Source organism: Meleagris gallopavo, chromosome 16 (genome assembly GCF_000146605.3).
Source record: "Meleagris gallopavo isolate NT-WF06-2002-E0010 breed Aviagen turkey brand Nicholas breeding stock chromosome 16, Turkey_5.1, whole genome shotgun sequence".
NCBI classification, from domain to species: domain Eukaryota; kingdom Metazoa; phylum Chordata; class Aves; order Galliformes; family Phasianidae; genus Meleagris; species Meleagris gallopavo.
In genome coordinates this window covers 12,540,291-12,560,341 of record NC_015026.2, presented here as the reverse complement: position 1 = coordinate 12,560,341, position 20,051 = coordinate 12,540,291, and the positions used below count along the sequence as shown (strand labels likewise).

The 20,051-nt window shown below is 38.4% G+C and overlaps 1 protein-coding gene across 1 annotated transcript; it reads left to right on the top strand.

Moving 5' to 3' along the window:
- Positions 1-6: 6 nt before the first annotated feature.
- Positions 7-18,883, top strand: USP42 (ubiquitin specific peptidase 42). Its single transcript, XM_019620864.2, has 17 exons — positions 7-664; positions 2,164-2,401; positions 2,940-3,143; positions 4,300-4,410; positions 4,567-4,669; positions 4,842-4,909; positions 5,082-5,152; positions 5,686-5,768; positions 7,831-7,942; positions 8,269-8,409; positions 8,594-8,694; positions 9,146-9,284; positions 9,805-10,533; positions 10,911-10,999; positions 11,611-13,088; positions 13,572-13,861; positions 16,309-18,883. The coding sequence occupies exons 2-15, from the start codon at positions 2,173-2,175 to the stop codon at positions 12,890-12,892; spliced, it is 3,462 nt and encodes a 1,153-aa protein (XP_019476409.1). The 5' UTR covers positions 7-664; positions 2,164-2,172; the 3' UTR covers positions 12,893-13,088; positions 13,572-13,861; positions 16,309-18,883.
- The last annotated feature ends 1,168 nt before the right edge of the window (positions 18,884-20,051 follow it).

Below are 20,051 nucleotides of genomic sequence, written 5' to 3'. Positions count from 1 at the left end.
GCTCTCCGCCGTGCGGGGCTGGAGCCGAGCTCGGGACGGGGCAGCGCCTCGCCGCCTTACCCGAACCGCTGACGTCTGATTTCCTTCTCAGTGTGTTGAGGAAAAGTCCGCAGACGCGAAAGTGCGGAGATAACACCTGAAACACAAACCGTGTCCGTTTGTTTTCGGAGTGGTGTAGGAGCAGAACACGTATGTACGTATCTGTAGGATAAAGGAAAGGGAAACGCGGCCGATATCGGTAGCTTTAATACTTCTTTGTCAGAGAGGTGTTACGACCAAATTAGACGGCGATGTATTTTGAAAAAGAGTGTCTGGTGTATCCTTTCTGATGCTGATACCTGCCTGCCACTGTGTTCTGTCGGTGTGTAATAACGGAGCCCTGGGCGGCCCAGTGAAATGAAATGTAAGGTTTGCCTCATCGGTCAATGCAGCGCTCCCGGGTTGTGTGGAATAATGTTCTTCCCTTTTCATTGCGGTTTTGATTCTGTTTCTTGTCCCTCAAATAGGTTTTAAATATGTTGTTGAAACTTTTTCCCTTTCAATCAGAAAAAAAGGAGATGTCACTGGTATCTGCAGTTTGAAGACTGGATCTTATCTGAAAGTCACTGAGCCCAGGCGCTGCCACCTTAGTCTTCCCATAGGACAAGGATGCCTTCGTTTCTCAGTTAAATGAATTTTTTAGTTTTGCATATTGTTTTCTCTGAAATGAAAAATGTATATGGAATGGATTTGAAATGATTTTTTAACTGAAGATTTAAAGAGAAAAATATATAATTTGAGACTATGCACACAAGTTGTCATTTGTGGGACTCAAAGAAGTTCTCAAATTTACTGTGCTTTGTTCAGCGTATCGTAAATCTAATCAATAGCAATCACGTTTTGCCATAAATCTGAAACCACTTCACACTGTTCTCAGTCAGTCCAGTATAAGGAACTGGCTGATGGTTTAATCCCCTGCTAGGTTGGTTTGGTTCCCTACACCTAACGTGAGTGCTGCAGCAGGACAGCTGCAACATTTACCCACAGACAGTGATAATTCCTCCCATCATTGTTCAGTTCCTTACTACATATACACAATTACATGTCTTTAACATGGTGTCATCTTGAAACCTAAGCAGCGTTTCAAAAAGGACTTTAAATCAGTTACTGACATCATCCTTGAGGGCTGGGGGTCTGTTTGGTCATTTCCTTTTTATAGCTTACATTCCTCTGTTGTTTTACACCAAGGAAATCACAAAGTGGAACTGAAACAGATAGCCCAAAAAGCATCTAACTTTTCAGCTTATAGAAGGAGTTGTGAGTGCGATAGGTGCAAAATAGCACAAGTAGTGCTGCCAGAATTATACCCAAAGCAGCACTTCATGGAGGGGCCGAAGAAACTTCGGCAGAAAGAAGTGCACACACATTTTCTTGCTCTCCTTTCCCAAGATTTCTCTGGGTGTTGAGGCTCAGAGGTATGCAGCTCCCAGGAGTGCAGTGAGGCTGAGTGTCTCCTCCTGAATCTTAGCACGGCAGGGCAAGGATGTCCCTCTGCTTACAGCTCCTATTGGTTGGGAAAACACACCTCGTGGTACTGACCCAACAGCCCTCACAGACTCACTCAGAATCAGTAACTGATGTGAGAACAGTATGTAGAAGATGTTATAGAATAGTATTTAAAAGCTGTTATGGTAGAATTGCAAGAAACCTGTTTTGATTGATGCAGTAGGCAGTGAGATAGAAATGAGCGTTGGAAAGAAAGCAAAAAAGTAACAGCTAAATGCAGTTACTTTTGTGCACACAAAACGGAAACAGGCAGGCTTTAAAGTCGTGGTACTCTAACACCAGCAATAGGTGAATAACTGGTTGCCCTCAGAGAATGCCATATACATTTTTATATTTAAAAAAATCAACACACCATAACTGTAATAGATAAAAATCCCTTGCAAGTGAAAATGTCATCAGTTGCTAGTTGTGCAGGAGTTAAGGTAGTACCAGTAGAGTTTGGTAGAAATTTTGATTTTGCATGTTTGGGGTTTTCGTTAAGTTCTTTACATGAGCTATTAGTGGTTAGCTGTTCAATTCTTCAGGCTATTTCTTTGAGATTGACAGAATTTCTTCTGCTCTTCTCTTTGTGTAGCGCTGACATTCTTATGTCAACCAGCACTTCTGTCTCTGTTGCAGATATGAACAATGACCATAGTTAACAAGCCAAAATCTTCAAAGTCCAAAAAATCCTCATCGAGACGATCTGGTAAATCCAAAAAACCCAGTACTAAAACTATGAAGTCACGCACTGCAAACTGGGGCCGGGTACCACCTGCCAAAAATCGAAACCAGGTCTCTGTGAACCAAGGACGTGGAGGTGCTATTTATTGTAGATCATCTGAAAAACCTAGACCTTTTTCCGTTAAAGATTTAGGTAAGTGTGGTCTCTTACAGTGCCTCCATTTTCTTCAAAGCAAAACAAAAGTAGGAAATGCAGTTCTTACTTGTTGCACTGGTGTGAAACGGGACTGCTGGGAATAAAGGCTTCAACAGTAGATTTCAAGTTAGTGAATTGACGAAGACAACTGAAGCGGATCGGTGTTGCAGAACCTAATCTTGATATATTTGCAGTCTATGCTGAAGTATGGGGATAATTTTTAATACACAGATTCATCCATGTCTTTGTTTTGCAAAGAAAAGTGCGCTTTGTTGTTGCCATGCACAAGTTTTTGAATGATAACAGTGCTCTATAGGTCTGTCTTCTCTGATAGTTGCTTGTTTTTACATTGTCCATCAACACCGTGTGTTGACCAGCAAATTGGAGTGGTGATATTAAAGCTGTCCATAATAAGACTTTCTGGTTTGGATTATTGTTGGTTCTTGAGGATGCTCCTGCAGAATGCTATTTTTTAAATATTTGTTTTTTAAACAAGCAAAAAGCCCTTACGTTTTAAAATACAACTTTCTTGCAGTCATTAATGATGGAATTGCTCCACCACAAATGATTCTTTTTCCACCTGAGAAGATTTGTATGGATTGGCAACAAACACAAAATGGAGTTGGAGTTGGACTCTGCAATCTTGGCAATACGTGTTTTATTAATTCTATTCTACAGTGTTTGACCTACACACCCCCACTCGCCAACTACATGCTTTCCCTTGAGCATACCCAGTCGTGTGAGTACTTCGTAACACTGTTTGAAATCTGTGGGACAGCTCTGAGGTTGTGAAATAGCAGCAGTGATTCTGTGGAGAAATTGTACTTGTCTGATTTTACCTGTAAAAGTTGGCTTTGAACATTGTATTAACAGTGGGCTCAGAACAGCATATGGAGTGATTTTGCATTTAATGCAGCATGGTGAGAGAAGAAAAAAAAAATATTATTTCTTGCTTTGTGTAAATAATGAAATGCATCGGAAAATAATGCATTTCATTTGGCATCTGGGGTTCCTGCTGGTAGAAAGGTGATAAAATTTAGGGTGCTGGCATCACAGAGTCTAAACAGCCTAGATTCCATAATACGCTATACTGTAATAAATGTGTGATCATTGTTGAACCAATTGAAAAACAACAACAGCAAAAACAACAAAAAAACTCACTATAGAAAGCAGTATGAGCTGGGCTCTTACCAACTCAACTACAAATTTCGGTGGGACTGTATTAAAATGTAGACTGACTTTGTCCTAAATAAAGTCTTGTATTTTCTATACTCTTCTCTTTGAATTTTATACTTGAATTTATTTAAGCCTAGGAGACTCTTATCATGCCTGTGTACGTGTGCATTTACAAAGGCACCTGTATGCTTTCTAATCTGCTATCTTAGAATTTATTCCTAGAAATTTAACTGTTTTCTTACTGTGTGTAAAAGTTGTTTCAATTAAAAATCTCTTTGAAAGAAGGAGGGCAGAAGTATTATAGCATACATTACTTTCATCTTTCCTTTCTCCCAAAGGATTCTTAGCTCTCTACCAAAAAGCTCACCTGACAGCAGTGTGCTGAAAATAACACATTCTCTTAATGCTGCATCGTCAGTGTCATATGTTCTCTCCTCATGTGTATGTCTGGAGTTCACATTCCTATCAGCCTTTAAAAAAAATGACTTTGAAGTAGTCTTCTAGATTTCTCATCAGAAAATGCATTTTAGTACAGGCTTGGTGGATATTTTTACTCTACATATAGAGTTTTGTGTAACAAAATGTCACAAGACTGCTGGGATATTGGCATCTTAGAAGAACAGAATGGAGCATGGATTTTGTGTCCTCGGTTAAGGCTTATTTCTTTGTAGCTATGTATATTTCACTAGACTGCGATGCTTTCTTCTTTCACCGTGCAGGTGATTATCCAGGCTTCTGCATGATGTGCACTATGGAAACTCACATTAACCGAGTCCTGTGTTGTGCTCATGATGCCATCAAGCCTGTAGTTATTGTCCATGAACTTAAACGTAAGTGATTTCAGATGTCTTTCTTTTTTGATATTTTTTAATATTTGGAGATGATGTGTACAAATAGTTTTGTTACTATCTGGAAGAGAGGTTTTAGAAATATAGTTTTCTTTCATTTTTATATGAGATAAATATTATAACCTCTTTATTTATTAGGAATAGGAAAACATTTCCGCTATGGCGCTCAGGAAGATGCGCACGAGTTCTTACGCTTCACTGTTGATGCTATGCAGGAAGTGTGTTTGCAGGGATGCACCATGTAAGCATAAACAAATTACCTTCTCTATGTTCTCTAGCACCTTTTTGTTCTCTATTTACTGTCATAAATGAAAGTCTGTCCATAAAACTCTTTGACAGGCTTTCATAAAACTCTTTGAAAAGTTCATTCTGCATCTCAAATCTTCTGAGGTCTGATTATTATTTATTTCCAGATTAGACAGATCTTCTCAAGCAACCACCATCATTCATCAAATATTTGGAGGATTTCTAAGATCCAGAGGTACTTTAAAAACAATATTGCTGTCGTCAGAACTGATCTGTATCTTTTGTAGTAAAGCACTTTGTAGTGTGACTTAAGCAGTATGTATCATTAGTTGGAGATTGGGCGGTTAGTCTCTTTCACATATTGCTTATAAAGCATTTGTTGTTTGTTTGTTTGTTTTTAAATCCAGTAAAGTGCTTGAACTGCAAAGGAGTTTCAGATACATATGAGCCATTCCTTGATATACCTCTGGATATAAAGGTAAGATTTTTTGTAGATATAGTTAAGATGTCTAAATACATGTACAACTTTCTAAAATAAACTCATTCAATTTAAAAATCACGTTGTTAAAACAAGAGCCAAGTGATGATTGGGAAGCTGGACTTTGTCCTTCTGTGGAAGCATTGTAAACCATCTCCACATCTGCATTGGCTTTAAGCTGGAAGAATAACTACTGTACTTACACAAATGGTGATACTGTTGTACTTCTTTGCTGTTCTACCTCAGTATAAATGTAATTATTAGACTGATTAGTTTGATAGTCCCCATTACTGATGACAAAGTACACTGCAGATGCTGTTTGTGGTATTGCAAAATTATTTGTTTCAAAGTAAGATTGCTTTCAAATGAGGTATGTGCTGAGCATACTCCTTCTGCTTCTTTCTTCACAGTGTTTGCTGGTTCATAGTAGATCTCCTAAGTATGAATTAACAAGATTCTCCTATAAACTACTAGTAGGTCTTTGGAATTTTGAATTTCCTTTGACTTAGTGCTCTTCTTTCTTATCTCTCCAGGAAGTTTCATCTGTTACCAAAGCTCTAGAACAGTTTGTGACACCTGAACAGCTGGATGGTGAAAATTGCTATAAGTGTAACAAGTAAGATTATTACTAGTTACATATTTCTATTAGATACTGGATTAATGTATTGCATGACTTAGACCATAGGCTACTTTTTTACTTCATTTGGAAATAATGAGACACAGCTCCTTTGTTGTTGTCTTTGCTTCATTTTGTTTAAACAATTAATGCACTGAAATAATTCAAAACTTGAAAATAATACATATTTTGTAAATGAAAGAAGTGAAGCCATTAACTGACATTATTTTATTCAAGCGTTGTCTGCTCTGTGGCTTGTCAGGCCTCCTAGATGTGTGTTCTGAGCTCAAATATTCCTATTGCCAGAAGTTAAAAGATATCTGCTTCAGCTCACTGCTACTTATCAAAGAGCTATGGACTGTAATTTGGGATAGGAGTCAACAGCAGGTTGCTGAAGATCCTACCATTGCCTGGGAAACAAAGTTAGACTTAGTCTCAGTGAATACGAGCTGGCTCCATGATAAGTCATGTTAGCAGCCTCTGCTGGCTCGCAATAAGTGCCTTGAACACTTCTTGAAATGTAAAACATGAGCTACTGCTGTCTAAAGTGAATTACCTTCCACCTAACCTTCACTTGGTGAAAGCGTATCAAGTTAAGATATGAAAAACATTTCTGTGTACGTGAGAAGTAATTGAACATCTGTATGATATAGTTTGGCAAAACAAGTTGCTCTTCGGACATACACTCAGAAAAGCAAAGTCTGCCAGATTCTTTTCTGTAGGATTTCTGTCTGGCACTTTCAAGTGCAAAATGCAGTATCTGCTTTTTGTTGTTGGAAAACTGTAAGAAAATTGGTAGGTTGAATGAAGAGCATCCAGTAGGTTGTTAAAATAATTTAACCCCAAGTTCATTTTAGCCTGTGGATACTAGACAGCAACGTCGTGTATTCAATTCTCATAACTTACAGATTGTGTCTGATGAAGGGTAAGATAAGTGTAACAAGCACCTCACATCTGAATTGCACAGCCCTTCATTACGTGCTTTGTGCAGTGAGTCACACACGAAGCTGGGATTCTCAGTCTTTTTGCAAATTTAGAAAGAACAGCCTTGTGAATGTACAGTACCTTGTCCTCTGCTGATAAACAATCCTATTCCTTCATTTTTTTTGCAATTGACATGTCTTTTCGTTCCTGCCATGTATTTTTTTTTTCTAGTAAAGGTGACTGCCTTAAAACTTTGTATCTAATTACAGTTTTTGTGTAATTCTATAAAATGCTTGGATTTTTTTTGTTTATTTTGAAGAAGAGATTCTTTTTTGATCTCAGGCATTCTCCTGTGGTTTGGAACTCTCTGCCTTGTATTTTGACAGCAGAATTTGAAGAGAGACACTTTTATTCTTTCTTTTTATTAGCTATCGCCAGTACTTTTCTCGATGAAGTCTTTGTGCTAGTGGTTGTATTTCACAGCTTGCACTGTAGATCCTGCCTTTGAGTGGGCAGTGTACCAAACCTAAAATTAACAGTTGTGTTCCAAAGAGTTGCAGATGGTTTCAGTCTCTTTCCAGACAACATCAGTACATAAAGACATAAGTCAGACATCTCCCTCTTGTAGAATGATTGTGTGCTTCTCTTGTATTTTTGATGTTGATAGATGATCCATTTTGGAAATTATTTGCTGTAACTAGTCCTTAGGACTGAGGCTCCCTTGTTCCACTTTCAGTATTTGTATTCCACTAGAGAGCTGAAAGTTTATCCAGGACACGAGTTCCAAGTAGCCATTTTTGTGTAACAAGAAATGGTACCTTGCCTTACCATCCAGTGATATAACCTAATGATAGATTCGTGTTCGTGCTGCACTCTGAGTTGTTGTGAAGCCTTACCTTTTAGGTGTAACAAAAGTACGTGTTCAGACATTTGTTTGGCTATCAAAAGAAAATGTTCTAAATTCTTTATTTTTTTGTTCAGTGGAGATGTCCTCTTATATCCTCCTATCTGCTCTGTATTAACAAACCTGAAATGCAGTGTAGGATTTATGAAAGAAAAATACGTTATGTATTTTGTACGTTTGATTTGGGTGGAAAAACAATATGCTTTTAAACAGCTGTCTGTGCTTGTTTTTAAGATGCATGAAGATGGTGCCAGCATCAAAGAGATTTACAATACATCGTTCTTCAAATATTCTCACAGTATCACTGAAAAGATTTGCAGATTTCACGGGTGTGAAGGACACCAAGGTACATTTACAGCTGTAGTACAACTTTATCATCTTGGAATTGGCCATTTCCAAAGGCCAGATATTCAGAGTGCCCCTCTGCTGCCATCTGTCACACACCACCATGTCACAGAATGTGGTGAGAAGGTTCAACCTCTATTGCCATCCCACCAGCAGCTGCCTCTAATGTCATAAGCTGACATCATAAAACAGGAGGCATTACTTTTGAAGTAACCCTTGTAATTCTAATCTTTGTTTTTTGGAAATGTTGTTCCCAGGCTAGTTTCCCAAGCTAGCCAAAATTAAGTATTTGGAGATAATGTTTGTATCTTCTTGTTCTCTCTTCAGGAAGTTCAATATCCTGAGTATTTTGATCTTCGAGCTTATATGTCTCAATCAGTTGGAGAACCACTCATTTATGCCTTGTATGGAGTTTTGGTTCATAGTGGTGTCAGTTCTCATACAGGACACTACTACTGCTTCATAAAGGTAGATATCAACATCATTCTAGCATGGTAAAATTTGTGCTGGTAAACCAGTTAAAATGTTATTGGTAACCATTGTTAGATGGTTAGATTTTATTACATGTTTGTGTATATGTTGTTCTGCGGTGTCCTGTTAGTGATTTCATTCGGAAAACAAGGAGTTATCTGAAAATTGTCTTTATTTGCAGGCTGCTGATGGACTTTGGTATCAGATGAATGATTCTACAGTAGTGCGAAGTAACATCAAAACAGTCCTTGCTCAGCAAGCTTATTTACTATTTTATATCAGGTAATAACAAATATTAAAATGTGTTCAGAACAGATTTACTTTCCGGTTATTTACACTTTTCTTCTTTTCAAGTGTTTTTCTTTCTGTTCTAGGAAAATACTACTTGTATAATTCAACTCTGTCTAACTTGAAACTCCCTGTCATTTATTAGTGTTCATTGCTTGGCCTTAAATTGCTACTCTTTGCAAATTGCTACGTAGCTGTTATGTGTAGCTGGCTAATGTAGAAAAAGGGAGAAAGCGAGGTGGTAAGTTGTGTAAGACTAAGTTATTACTCTGAAAGGGATTGTATGAAAACCATTATCTATTTTTTAGTTTGTAGTCTTGTTTAAGTCTTCCATATATGACTTCTGTATCCTATGAACTGTTCCTCTAAAACTTTCGGATATGGTTTAGTCCAAGAGCAGGCTGAAAGACAAACTCTCAACTAAGATCACTACTCTTTTCTGAAGGCGCTACGATTTGACACTTGGAGAACGTACTTTTTACTTACCAGCACCGCCTTATCCCTGTTCACTTGTTGGTCAGAGGGAGAATAATAGAAGGCAGGCTGGCTTTATGGGACCACGACTTCCTCCTCATATGATTAAGGTAATTTAGGGGAGTAAGGAATGGTGGGGAGCAGATAATGGCACTAAATTGATAGTGGAGTGTGGGATTTCTATTTGTTTTCAGCATCTTAGTTTTATTTTCCTTTCCTCTGTGCAGCTTTCTTCACAGTTCTTATGCTACTATTTAAATAGTCTACTAATACTTAAATAATTAAAAAAATATTTTTCCTATCAGTGTCACTTTAGGTGAGACAGTGAAATCCATTTGTTTTATATCTGACCACCAGAACAATTATTTTGGGGTTTTCAGGGTGTGTTTAAAGAAGAAAATAAGTGTATTTGAGAATACCTTTCTACAATGTTAAGTTATTTGAATGGATTTCAAAAGTGACATCCATTTGAAAGCATTATGCAGTGAAAGGAAACTAGGAAGTAACCATTTATTGGACTTGCCTTTGTATTTGAAGGGCAGTGGGTTTTTTTTCTTTTCCTTTTAGGTGTTTAGATCATTTGTAGAATTTGCATTTATCCATCTTGCAATCTCTTCTTTCTAAACACAGAATTCAAGTCGTTTAAATGGAAAAATACCTTTAAAAGAGGATCCCAATTCCGTAGATGTCAGCTTAAAAAGGCCATCTTCAGCTCCACCCATAGCTTGTGCTGAAAACTGGGCAATGGTCAGGCCTTCAATTACCAACCCATCAATAAATCAGAAGCTCACTATCGGTATTCATAACAAATTGCCTGCACGTGAGACAGCGTCGGAGCCTGACTGTCTTCGTGCTCTGGAGGAGGAGGAGATTATGTCTATTCCTTCATCCACAGTTACAAATCCTGCAGCAGAGTCTACCTCAAATACACCTACAATGTTAGCTGCTAGTGATATTTTCGAACAAGAAGCTCTAGATGACATTTTAATTGAGCCAGTGGTGAATGGAATTCCTGAACTCAGCTCTGATAACATAGTCTTTTATGGTACAGAATTTTCAGGAAAATCTGAGGAGGACTCATCGGAGGGCTTATTTACAAGGAATGACAACGTAATATCTCCTAAGGGAATTTTGTTTGGAAAGGTCTGTACATTGCAGGATTCCTATTCTTCCTGTCAGAATGCTGAAGAGGAAAGATCCCAGCATGAGCTGCCAAAAAATGATTCACTAAATGGTGCTAATAGTTTAGATAATGAACCTAAAGAAAATGGACTGAAACTTGATGATTCCAGTTGCCAAGTCCCATCTGATAAACCTTCCAAAATGTTATTTTCTAAAACCAATGGAGTGCTTAAAACAGTAAGTTATGCTTTTTCCATCTAGATTTTTTCACCTATGATGTATTCAGGAGTACTATAATGTCCCCAATTCATGTGAAATACTGACAAAACAGCACAAATTTGTTCATAGCACTATGTGATATTATCCTATTAGAATTTGCAGATCTGAGCTGATATTAGAACATACCAACTTAAGTACAGTTGAGATAAAACTTCATAAATTTCATAAAGTATATTTTTGGGAGTGAGTTGGAGTTACAGGTAAAGTGCAGCTAGCACATATAACTCAAAGCAGTCTTGCATAAATTTAATGTAGAATTTCTGAAAACACTAGTCTGCAATACTGCCACAAATACCTTTTTTTTCTGCCTGTTAATTTCTATGTTTTAATTGCAGATGCCTATAACTTTGTATCCAGTCTCTCGAGAAATGATCCTAAATTCCTTTACATACGGCCAGTTGAACAGCTTGTCAGAGGAAATAAGGTAAAGTGAAAACAGTTTGATTACAAGGTTTTATGCAACTTTTTCATGGTTTTACCTGCCTACATACTCTTTAATTGGAAGATTTAAGTCGATAGAGAGAATTCTATACCATATGTTTAGTGTTATGAGCAGAACTGGTGATCAGCACAGTGCCTATTACTCTGGTGCAGGTTGGTGCCCCGTGCAAAACTTCTGCTTCTTCATAGAATGTTTTTCCATTTTTCACCATGTAAATTTTCATCATCTGCTCTCTCATTTGGTAGACAGTGAGAAATCTGTGTTTCAATTGTTGTTTTTTCTAGTTGGAATGGGAGAGCAGATAGAGTGGTTTTGGCTATTGATGGTGGTCAGATCAGCAAGTGGAAGAAGATAGATGTGTTGGGCTTTTTGTTTGTTTGTCTTATTGCAATACATCCAAAAGCAAGATGGAAAAAAAGCACTTTTTCTGAAAGCTGAGGAGAGTGTAATAATCAAAAATGTTTAAATTGGGTGTCTTAAAGAGGGTTCCGGTAGTCATGAGGTTTTTGGTGAGTGGGTTGTGGTTTGTTGGTTTTACTTAGATTTGTGTGACAGACTCTTACTTTTAATAAAAGTATTTTTATTTTGTGTAGTGTCCCTGGACCTCAGAAATCTTCTGAGAACAATTATCTTATGGAAACAGTAATGATGAATGCGCTGTTGGTCTATGAAGAATCCCGGAAACTTCCTTCCATCTTGAACTATGACGCTGGGAATCTTTTTATTCAATCGGATTCTGAAACTATTTCTGCCAAAGAAGAAGTTGCCGAAAGTATTATAACAAAAGCTGATAATGCACAACCCAATATCAATGGTCAGCACAAGGTTAGGAAAAGATCCTTGGATGAATTCCTTATAAATTTTGAACCCGATGACAGTGGTGACAAAGACAAACCTAGAAGATCAAAAGAACTTGATCTCATTTCAAAAGAAAGTCCTTTGTATATCGAAGAGTCTCCTGAGACTGAAGAGGAATTAGGACAGGCTTCCTCTATAAAGTCCGATTTTGAATGTAGTTCTAAAGGACCAGCGTGTCTAGATACTGCAGATAAATGCCAAGATTCAAAGGACATATCTGATAACTATGTAGATGTACCACCTGTTAATGACTCTTCCATTACAAAGCTGGATAAAGTTTTGGAGAGTCAATTTTCTAGAGAAAACAAGGGACCGACTAATAGGAATTGTGAAGAAAATAAGCATAGGAAAAAGGTAAAAACGTATATGATTCTAAAAAAACTGACAAAGAGCACTACCGAAGAAAAAGAGAACACTCTGACACAGAAGAGAGGGAGAAGCAAAACAGCAAACCGGGTGGTCATTGCCACAAGAGAAGGTGCTCTCGTAGTGTGGAAACAAATAAGCAAAGTCGTCACAAGCAGGAGTATTGCAATGGAAACAAATACAGATCTTCCTATACTGAAAGAAACAGCCCTGATTTCAGCAGAAACTCAGGAAAATATTCTCATTACAGATCTCGAAGCAGAGGACGTGAACAAGATAGGAATAGATACTACTATTCCAAAGAAGAGAGAAACAGGAGCAGAGAAAAATACTATCAAGATGAATCCTGGAGATGGCAAAAATGCAGACACTACAACGATTACTATTATTCTCATGCAAAGGGAGATAGTCGAGAAAGAAAGTTCTCCCATTACAATAAAGATTTTGACAAATCAAGTCAAGCTTGCAGCAGGTCACATAAGGATTATCATTACAAAAGCAGACGGCCTCACAACTCACTCTCTAGAGAGGAGGATGTACGTCACTTCAGTCACAGAGCAGACTCACGGCACTGTTCATTTGCCTGGCAGCAACCTGAAAAATATTCTCATGAAAGACATATATTTCCACCTGTTCCACCAACTCATTTAAATCTTGAGGACTTGTCCCCCAAAAATGAAAAACAAAATGACAGAAAAAGAAAATATGCAGAAAGTAGTGAAAGTGAAACAGAAAGGAAAAGCAGAAAAATAGAAAAAGAGGTTTTGGATGATCAAAAGATGGAAAAGTTCAAGAAAGCCAAGAAGAAGAAGAAGTCCAAAGATAAATATCGAGAGAAGGATTACAAGTAAGCAAGAATTCCAGCATACTCAGCAATTTCTTCCTAATTCTTTTCTGGGTGTTTCTCCTATCTTCCTTTTTTTTCATTGTTTCTAACTTAATTTTATAGCATGATCTGGCTGGGGACCAAGTTATTAGGTTGATCAATTGAAAATAGGAAAGATTTTGCTGAATTGTATTAGAACACTGTATTTGGACCACATACTTAGAATCACATCTGCATACCATTCTCAATTAGCCAAAAACAATTTTTTTTTTTAATTGCATATATTCCAGAACTAGCCAGTGTTAGTGATTTGTTTACAACCAGAATCTATGATCCTTCAATCTGAGGGCTTAAGTTTGCTGCATCTATGGTTAGATGGGCACAAAGTACCACAAAATAGCTGACACGCTGCAAATCATCATCTGGTGGTAAAATAAGTAACATTTCGTGTATGCATCAAGTGCTACATCTTTTTTCTATTTTTAACTTGCATGTTTCCTTCAGACTTTATGATTCGGATTTCTCTGTGCTCCACTTTGACAATGACAATCGCAAACGTAAGAAAAAAAAGAAAAAGAAGAAACACACCAGGAAATTGAAAGGCTTCTTGGAATGTTTGGATCTTCGTTTCCAGAAGCAAGCAGGGGAAAAGGAAGGATCTCGCTCTCCTGGTGACTGTTTATGTGAGCAATATGGAAATGAGGGCAGCAGACAACCCAACAAAGAAGGCAAGCCTTCCTGTGGGAGCGAAATCAAGAACTAGATCTCCATGGCATCCAATGAGAATATTAAAGGTAAGGGGCCACTGGACATTCGGAGATTTTTTTTTAATTCACATAGAGGTTATTAAAACAGTCTTTAAATGCTTGCTGATATCTCTGTAGTGTGCACAGTCCAAATAGTCTGCAGAAATATTTAAGGAGAAGGAAGAGGTTAATAAGCTATTTTCTTCCCCCTGTGCTTGAAGGATCACTAGGAAATAAAGTTTGAAGTAAGGAGGTGGAGAAACAAATCTTTTGGGTTTAAATTTGAAGGTTAAGTGGTGAACAGGAGGGAGAGATGTAAGATATCATATTAGATTCAGTCCAACTAACTGGGAAAAATAAGGAGGCAGAGTAGTTGGGAGAGAAGGGAGACTTCCAGGTTGGTACTGCTGTACTGAAACACCATCTTCCTAAAAAAGACTGCCAGAATAATTTCTTTAAATAAAAGGCTATGTTCAACTTTATTGTAAGACAGAACATAAGTTGGTGGTAATACTGACACAGTTTGTGTCAGATGGAGATCTGCCTTCTAAGCGCACTGAATTCACAGTTCTTAACCCTCCAGAGAATCCTTTACGATGTAACACCTGGAGAGTATGTTAAATTCCTGCTGCTGTTTTACTTCTCGTTGAGTTCTTTTTCTTACTAGTTAACTAGTAGGGTTAAAAATACAGAGAAACAGGCTGACAAGATAGCTGTTTCCCATTTTTAGTATAAAAAAGTCAAGTTTGTATTTAGTTTTCTATACAGAGAGTACCAAACTGAGTCCCTGGTTTAATTCATGCTGAACTCTCTGTTCTTCTCATCATCCTGACCTGGACACTCAGTAGATAATACAGTCTAAATTAATTAGCTCTAGTGTTATATGATGAGGAAGATTGCACACTGTAACAAATTCAGCCTCTAAACATCAAATTTGACAACATTTTTCACTATTTTTTTCCTAAACAGAGTGTGTGTTACTTAAAAACAACCTTAGATGCCTGCTGACATGAGATCCCAGTCCCAATTACTCAGATATTTTAATAAGCACTCGCAATAGGATAAATTGCTGCATCAGTTAGGTCTATAGAGACATACTGATTCAGCAGGGCTGTAAAGTTTCCAAAGGTTCACTTTTTTAATGTATTCATATATAATCCAAGTATTTGTGTGTACAGTATATCAGTACTCTGAAAAATACCAGCTGCATTACTGGCAAGACTGCATCTGTTCTTAAAATCAATCTCCCTCCCTGTCAAATGTGTTTACCTCTTATAGGTAACGAAGGTAATCTCTGAAGAAGATAGCTTGCTATCGAAGGCAAGCTTCATCTTGAACTTTGACATTTTATACCTACTCATAATTATCAGATGGCTTAACAGTCCCTGGCAATCCCTTCTGATAATAGTCCAGTGTTGAAAATGTCATCCTGACACAGGAAGCAAAGGAATTAATCTTCCTGCTTTCCATCGAACTGCCTTTCAATATTTGAAGAAGTTAATTTCCAGAAGAGATTTTTACCTGCAGGAATTGCATTGTTTGGATAGGGAAGTAAATTGCCACAGTGGGTGGATTCAGGCACTGAAAAGTTTCCCCAAGGTGAAGTACAACTGTACAGTTGTTGAGGAACATTGTTGTATTTTAAGACGCTGACAAACACAAGTTTTAATCTAAGGATACAGTATTTTGGAGAAGGCTGGCTGATCACACATTACTGTGAGCTTTAATATTATATCTGTCCCTTTGCTGAGAAAAAGAAATGGGGACTATTACTGTTGTAAAAGCCAGACTTCTTATGATGCTAATGTCAAAAGAATCTCAATTGTACTAAATTTTAAGTATCTCTGTTTTAGTTGATCAATGAGGAACAACAGCACGGGTAAAAATGCATGTCCTCTAATGCTCTTCTGGCTCTAGTGAATTCTCTGGCCAGCAGATGGCAAACTTTTTTTTCCTACACTAGTCAAAAATAGACTAAGAAAGTGTAATGAAAGACTGAGAAGGACTTGTTAAGTTGTGTCTTTCACCCAGACTGATATTACGGTGAATAAATGAGCCAGGTGTAGCTCGTGGCTTAAGGAAAAAGCAGATAGAAGAGAGAAGTTTTAAAATCCTTATTTTCCTGGTCCATATGTCCTCTAGCAAGTTTCTGAAAGCTTCTGGTTTTTAAGCTGAGATTTGGTCAAGTTGACCACAAGATGATTAATAAAAAGATGCTGTCTAAGCTGACCTACAGATAAGATGTGCCCTTTGCTGCTAAAGTGTTGTCCTAGTATTCTGTGCAGTTAGCAGAGTTGCTAGGATAGGACTGAAATAGAGTCACTTCACTGAGAGATTCTCAGGGGCCTTCCCCAGTCAGATCAGCCCTGCAGTCACAGAGTTGATCAAACTGCACGCAGACTTGGGACATCTCTGTTTAGAAATAAGGACAGTGAGCCACACAGCTACACCTTGAACCTCACAGCAGGGAATGATGTTCTCTATTTGTCTTTCAGATGCAAATTACTAATTGAAGCCTTCAATACTCAAACTAAAACAACCATCAAAGCCAACTTTTCAACAAAAACAAACACTTCACATCATCAGAATCGACTGCTTTAGACATCTCATCGCTACAATCAGTGAGTTTACCCATCAACCAAAACCACCACATTTTAGCCATCAATACTTTAGACATCTCAATGCTCCCATCAGTGACTTTAACTATCAACCAAAACCAACACCTTTTAGACATCAATACTTCAGCCATCCCAACACTCCCATCAGTGACTTTACCTATCAGTCAAAACCAACACCTTTAAATGTCAATATTTTAGTGATCCCAGCGCTCCCATCCCTGACTGCAACTGTCAGTCAAAACCAACACCTTTTAACCATCGATACTTTAGCCACCCCAGTGCTCCCATTAGTGACTAACTAACAGTCAAAAACAACACCTTTCAGCCATCAATACTTTAGTCATTCCAACATTATCATAAGTGACTTTAACTATCAATCAAAACCAACACCTTTTAGCCAGCAATACTTTAACAATCCAAACACTCCCATCAGTGACATTAAATATCAATTAAAACCAACAACTTTTAGCCACCAAAACTTTAGCCATCCCAACGCTCACATCAGTAACTTGAGCTATCAGTCAAAAACAACACCTTGTAGTCATCAATATTTAGCCATGACAGTGCTCTGATCAGTGACTTTAACCACCAGTCAAAACCTACACATTTTAGCCAGCAAAAGTTTAGCCATTCCCATATTCCCATTAGTGACTTTAACTATCAATAAAAACCAACACCTTTTAGCCATCAATACTTTAGCCATCCCAACACTCCCATGAGTGACATAAAATATCAATGAAAACCAAAACCATTTAGCCAACAATAGTTCAGAAATCCCATTGCTGCCATCTGTGATATTAACCATCGATTTAAACCAACACCTGTTAGCCATCAATTCTTTAACCATCCCAGTGGTCCCATCAGTGACATTAATCATCAAAGCCAACACCGTGTAGCTATCAATATTCTAGCCATACCAACACACCCATTAGTGACTTCAGCCATCAATCAAAACCAACACCTTTTAGCCATCAATACTTCAGAAATCGCAATGCTCCTATCAATGACTTTAACCATCAATAAAGACCAACAACTTTTAGCCATCAGTACTTTCACCATCCCAGGGCTCCCATTAGTGACTTCAACCATCAGTTAAAACCCAGGGCTCCCAATCTCTGACTTTAACTAACAATCAAAACCAACAACTTTTAGCCATCAATACTTCAGACATTCCAATGTTCCTATCAATGACTTAACCCATCAATAAAAACCAACAACTTTTAGCCATCAATATTTCAGACATTCCAATGCTCCTATCAATGATTTAACCCATCAATAAAAAACAACAACTTTTAGCCATCAGTACTTTCACCATCCCAGGGCTCCCATTAGTAACTTCAACCATCAGTTAAAACCCAGGGCTCCCAATCTCTGACTTTAACTAATCATCAAGACCAACAACTTTTAGCCATCAATACTTCAGCCAAACAATTCCTTTAATTGTTTAAGACTTAAAGGAATTGTTTAATTCCTTTAAGACCAACAGCTTCTAGCCTGCAGAAGTTTTGCAATTCCAACACTCAAATCAGTGAATTAACCTATCAGTCAAAACCAACAACTTTTAGACATCAATAATTCAGTCAACCCAGCGTACCCATCTGTGACTTTAACTGTCCATCAAAATCAATACGTTATAGCCATAAGTATTACAGCCATCCTAGTACTCCTGTCAGTGACTTTAACCAACAGTCCAAACTAACACATTTTAACCATCAGTACTTGAGCGATGCCAGCCATCCCATCAGTGACTATAACCATCAGTCGAAACTAACATCTTTAAACTATCAATACTTCATCCATACCAGCCCTCCCATCAGTGACATTAACCATCAGTCACAACCAGCACCTCTTAGCCATCATTACCTCAGCTATGCCAGCCCTCCCATCAGTAACTATAACCATCAGTCCAAACTAACTTCTTTAAACCATCACTACTTCAGCCATACCAGCCCTGCCATCAGTGACTTTAACCATCAGTCCAAACTGCCACCTCTTAGCCATCAGTACTTCATCCATTCCAGCCCTCCCATCAGAGACTATAACCATCAGTCCAAAATAACAACTCTTACCTATCAGTACTTGAGCCAGGCCAGCCCTCCCATCAGTGATTTTAACCATCAGTCACAACCAGCACACTCCTGCCGTAAGAACTTCAGCCATGCTAGCCCTCCCATCAAGGACTATAACCATCAGTCACAACTAACACCTTTAAGCTATCATTACCTCAGCCATAGCAGCCCTCCCATCAGTGATTTTAACCATCAGTCACAACCACCACCTTTCAGCCATACCAGCTCTCCCATCAGACACTATAACCATCAGTCCAAAATAATACCTCTTAGCCATCAATACTTCAGCCATGCCAGCCCTCCCATCAGTGACTATAACCTTCAGTCCAAAATAACATCTTTACACCACCATCACTTCAGACATGCCAGCCTTGCCATCAGAGACTATAACCATCAGTCCAAAATAACACCTTTAAGCCACCAATACTTCAGCCATGCCAGCCTTCCCATCAGAGACTATAACCATCAGTCCAAAATAACACCTTTAAGCCATCACAACTCCAGCCATGCCAGCCCTCCCATCAGTGACTTCATCAATCAGTCACAACCAACACCTTTCAGCCATCATTAACTCAGCCTTACCAGCCCTCCCTTCAGTAACTATAACCGTCAGTTCAAAATAACACATTTAAGACATGAGTAATTGAGCCATGCCAGCCCTCCCATCAGTGACTATAACCATCAGTCCAAAATAACACCTTTAAGCTATCAGAAGTTCAGCCATGCCAGCCCTGCCATCAGTGACTTCATCAATCAATCACAACCAACACCTTTAAACCATCATTAGCTCAGCCTTACCAGCCCTCCCATCACAGACTATAACTATCAGTCCAAAATAACATTTTTTAGCCATCATTTCTTGAGCCATGCCAGCCCCTCCATCAATGACTATGACCATCAATCACAACCATCACCTTCCAGCCAACAGTACTTCAGCCTTACCAGCCGTCCCATCAGGGACTATAACCATCAGTCCGAACTGCCACCTCTTAACCATTAGTACTTGAGCCATACCAGCCCTCCCATCAGAGACTGTAACGATCAGTAGAAAATAACACCTTTAAACCATCATTATCTCAGCCATACCAGCCCTCCCATCGGAGACTAGAACCATCAGTCCAAAACCAACACCTTCTAGACAACAGTATTTGAGCCATGCCAGCCCTCCCATCAGAGACTATAACCATCAGTCCAAAATAACACCTTTAAGCCATCAGTACTTCAGCCATGCCAGCCCTGCCATCAGTGACTTCATCAATCAGTCACAACCAACACCTTTAAACCATCATTAGCTCAGCCTTACCAGCCCTCCCATCACAGACTATAACCATCAGTCCAAAATAACATTTTTTAGCCATCATTTCCTGAGCCATGCCAGCCCCTCTATCAATGACTATGACCATCAATCACAACCATCACCTTCCAGCCATCAGAATTTCAGCCATGCCAGCCCTCCCATCAGAGACTATAACCATCAGTCCAAAATAACACCTTTAAGCTATCAGAAGTTCAGCTATGCCAGCCCTCCCATCAGTGACCATAAACATCAGT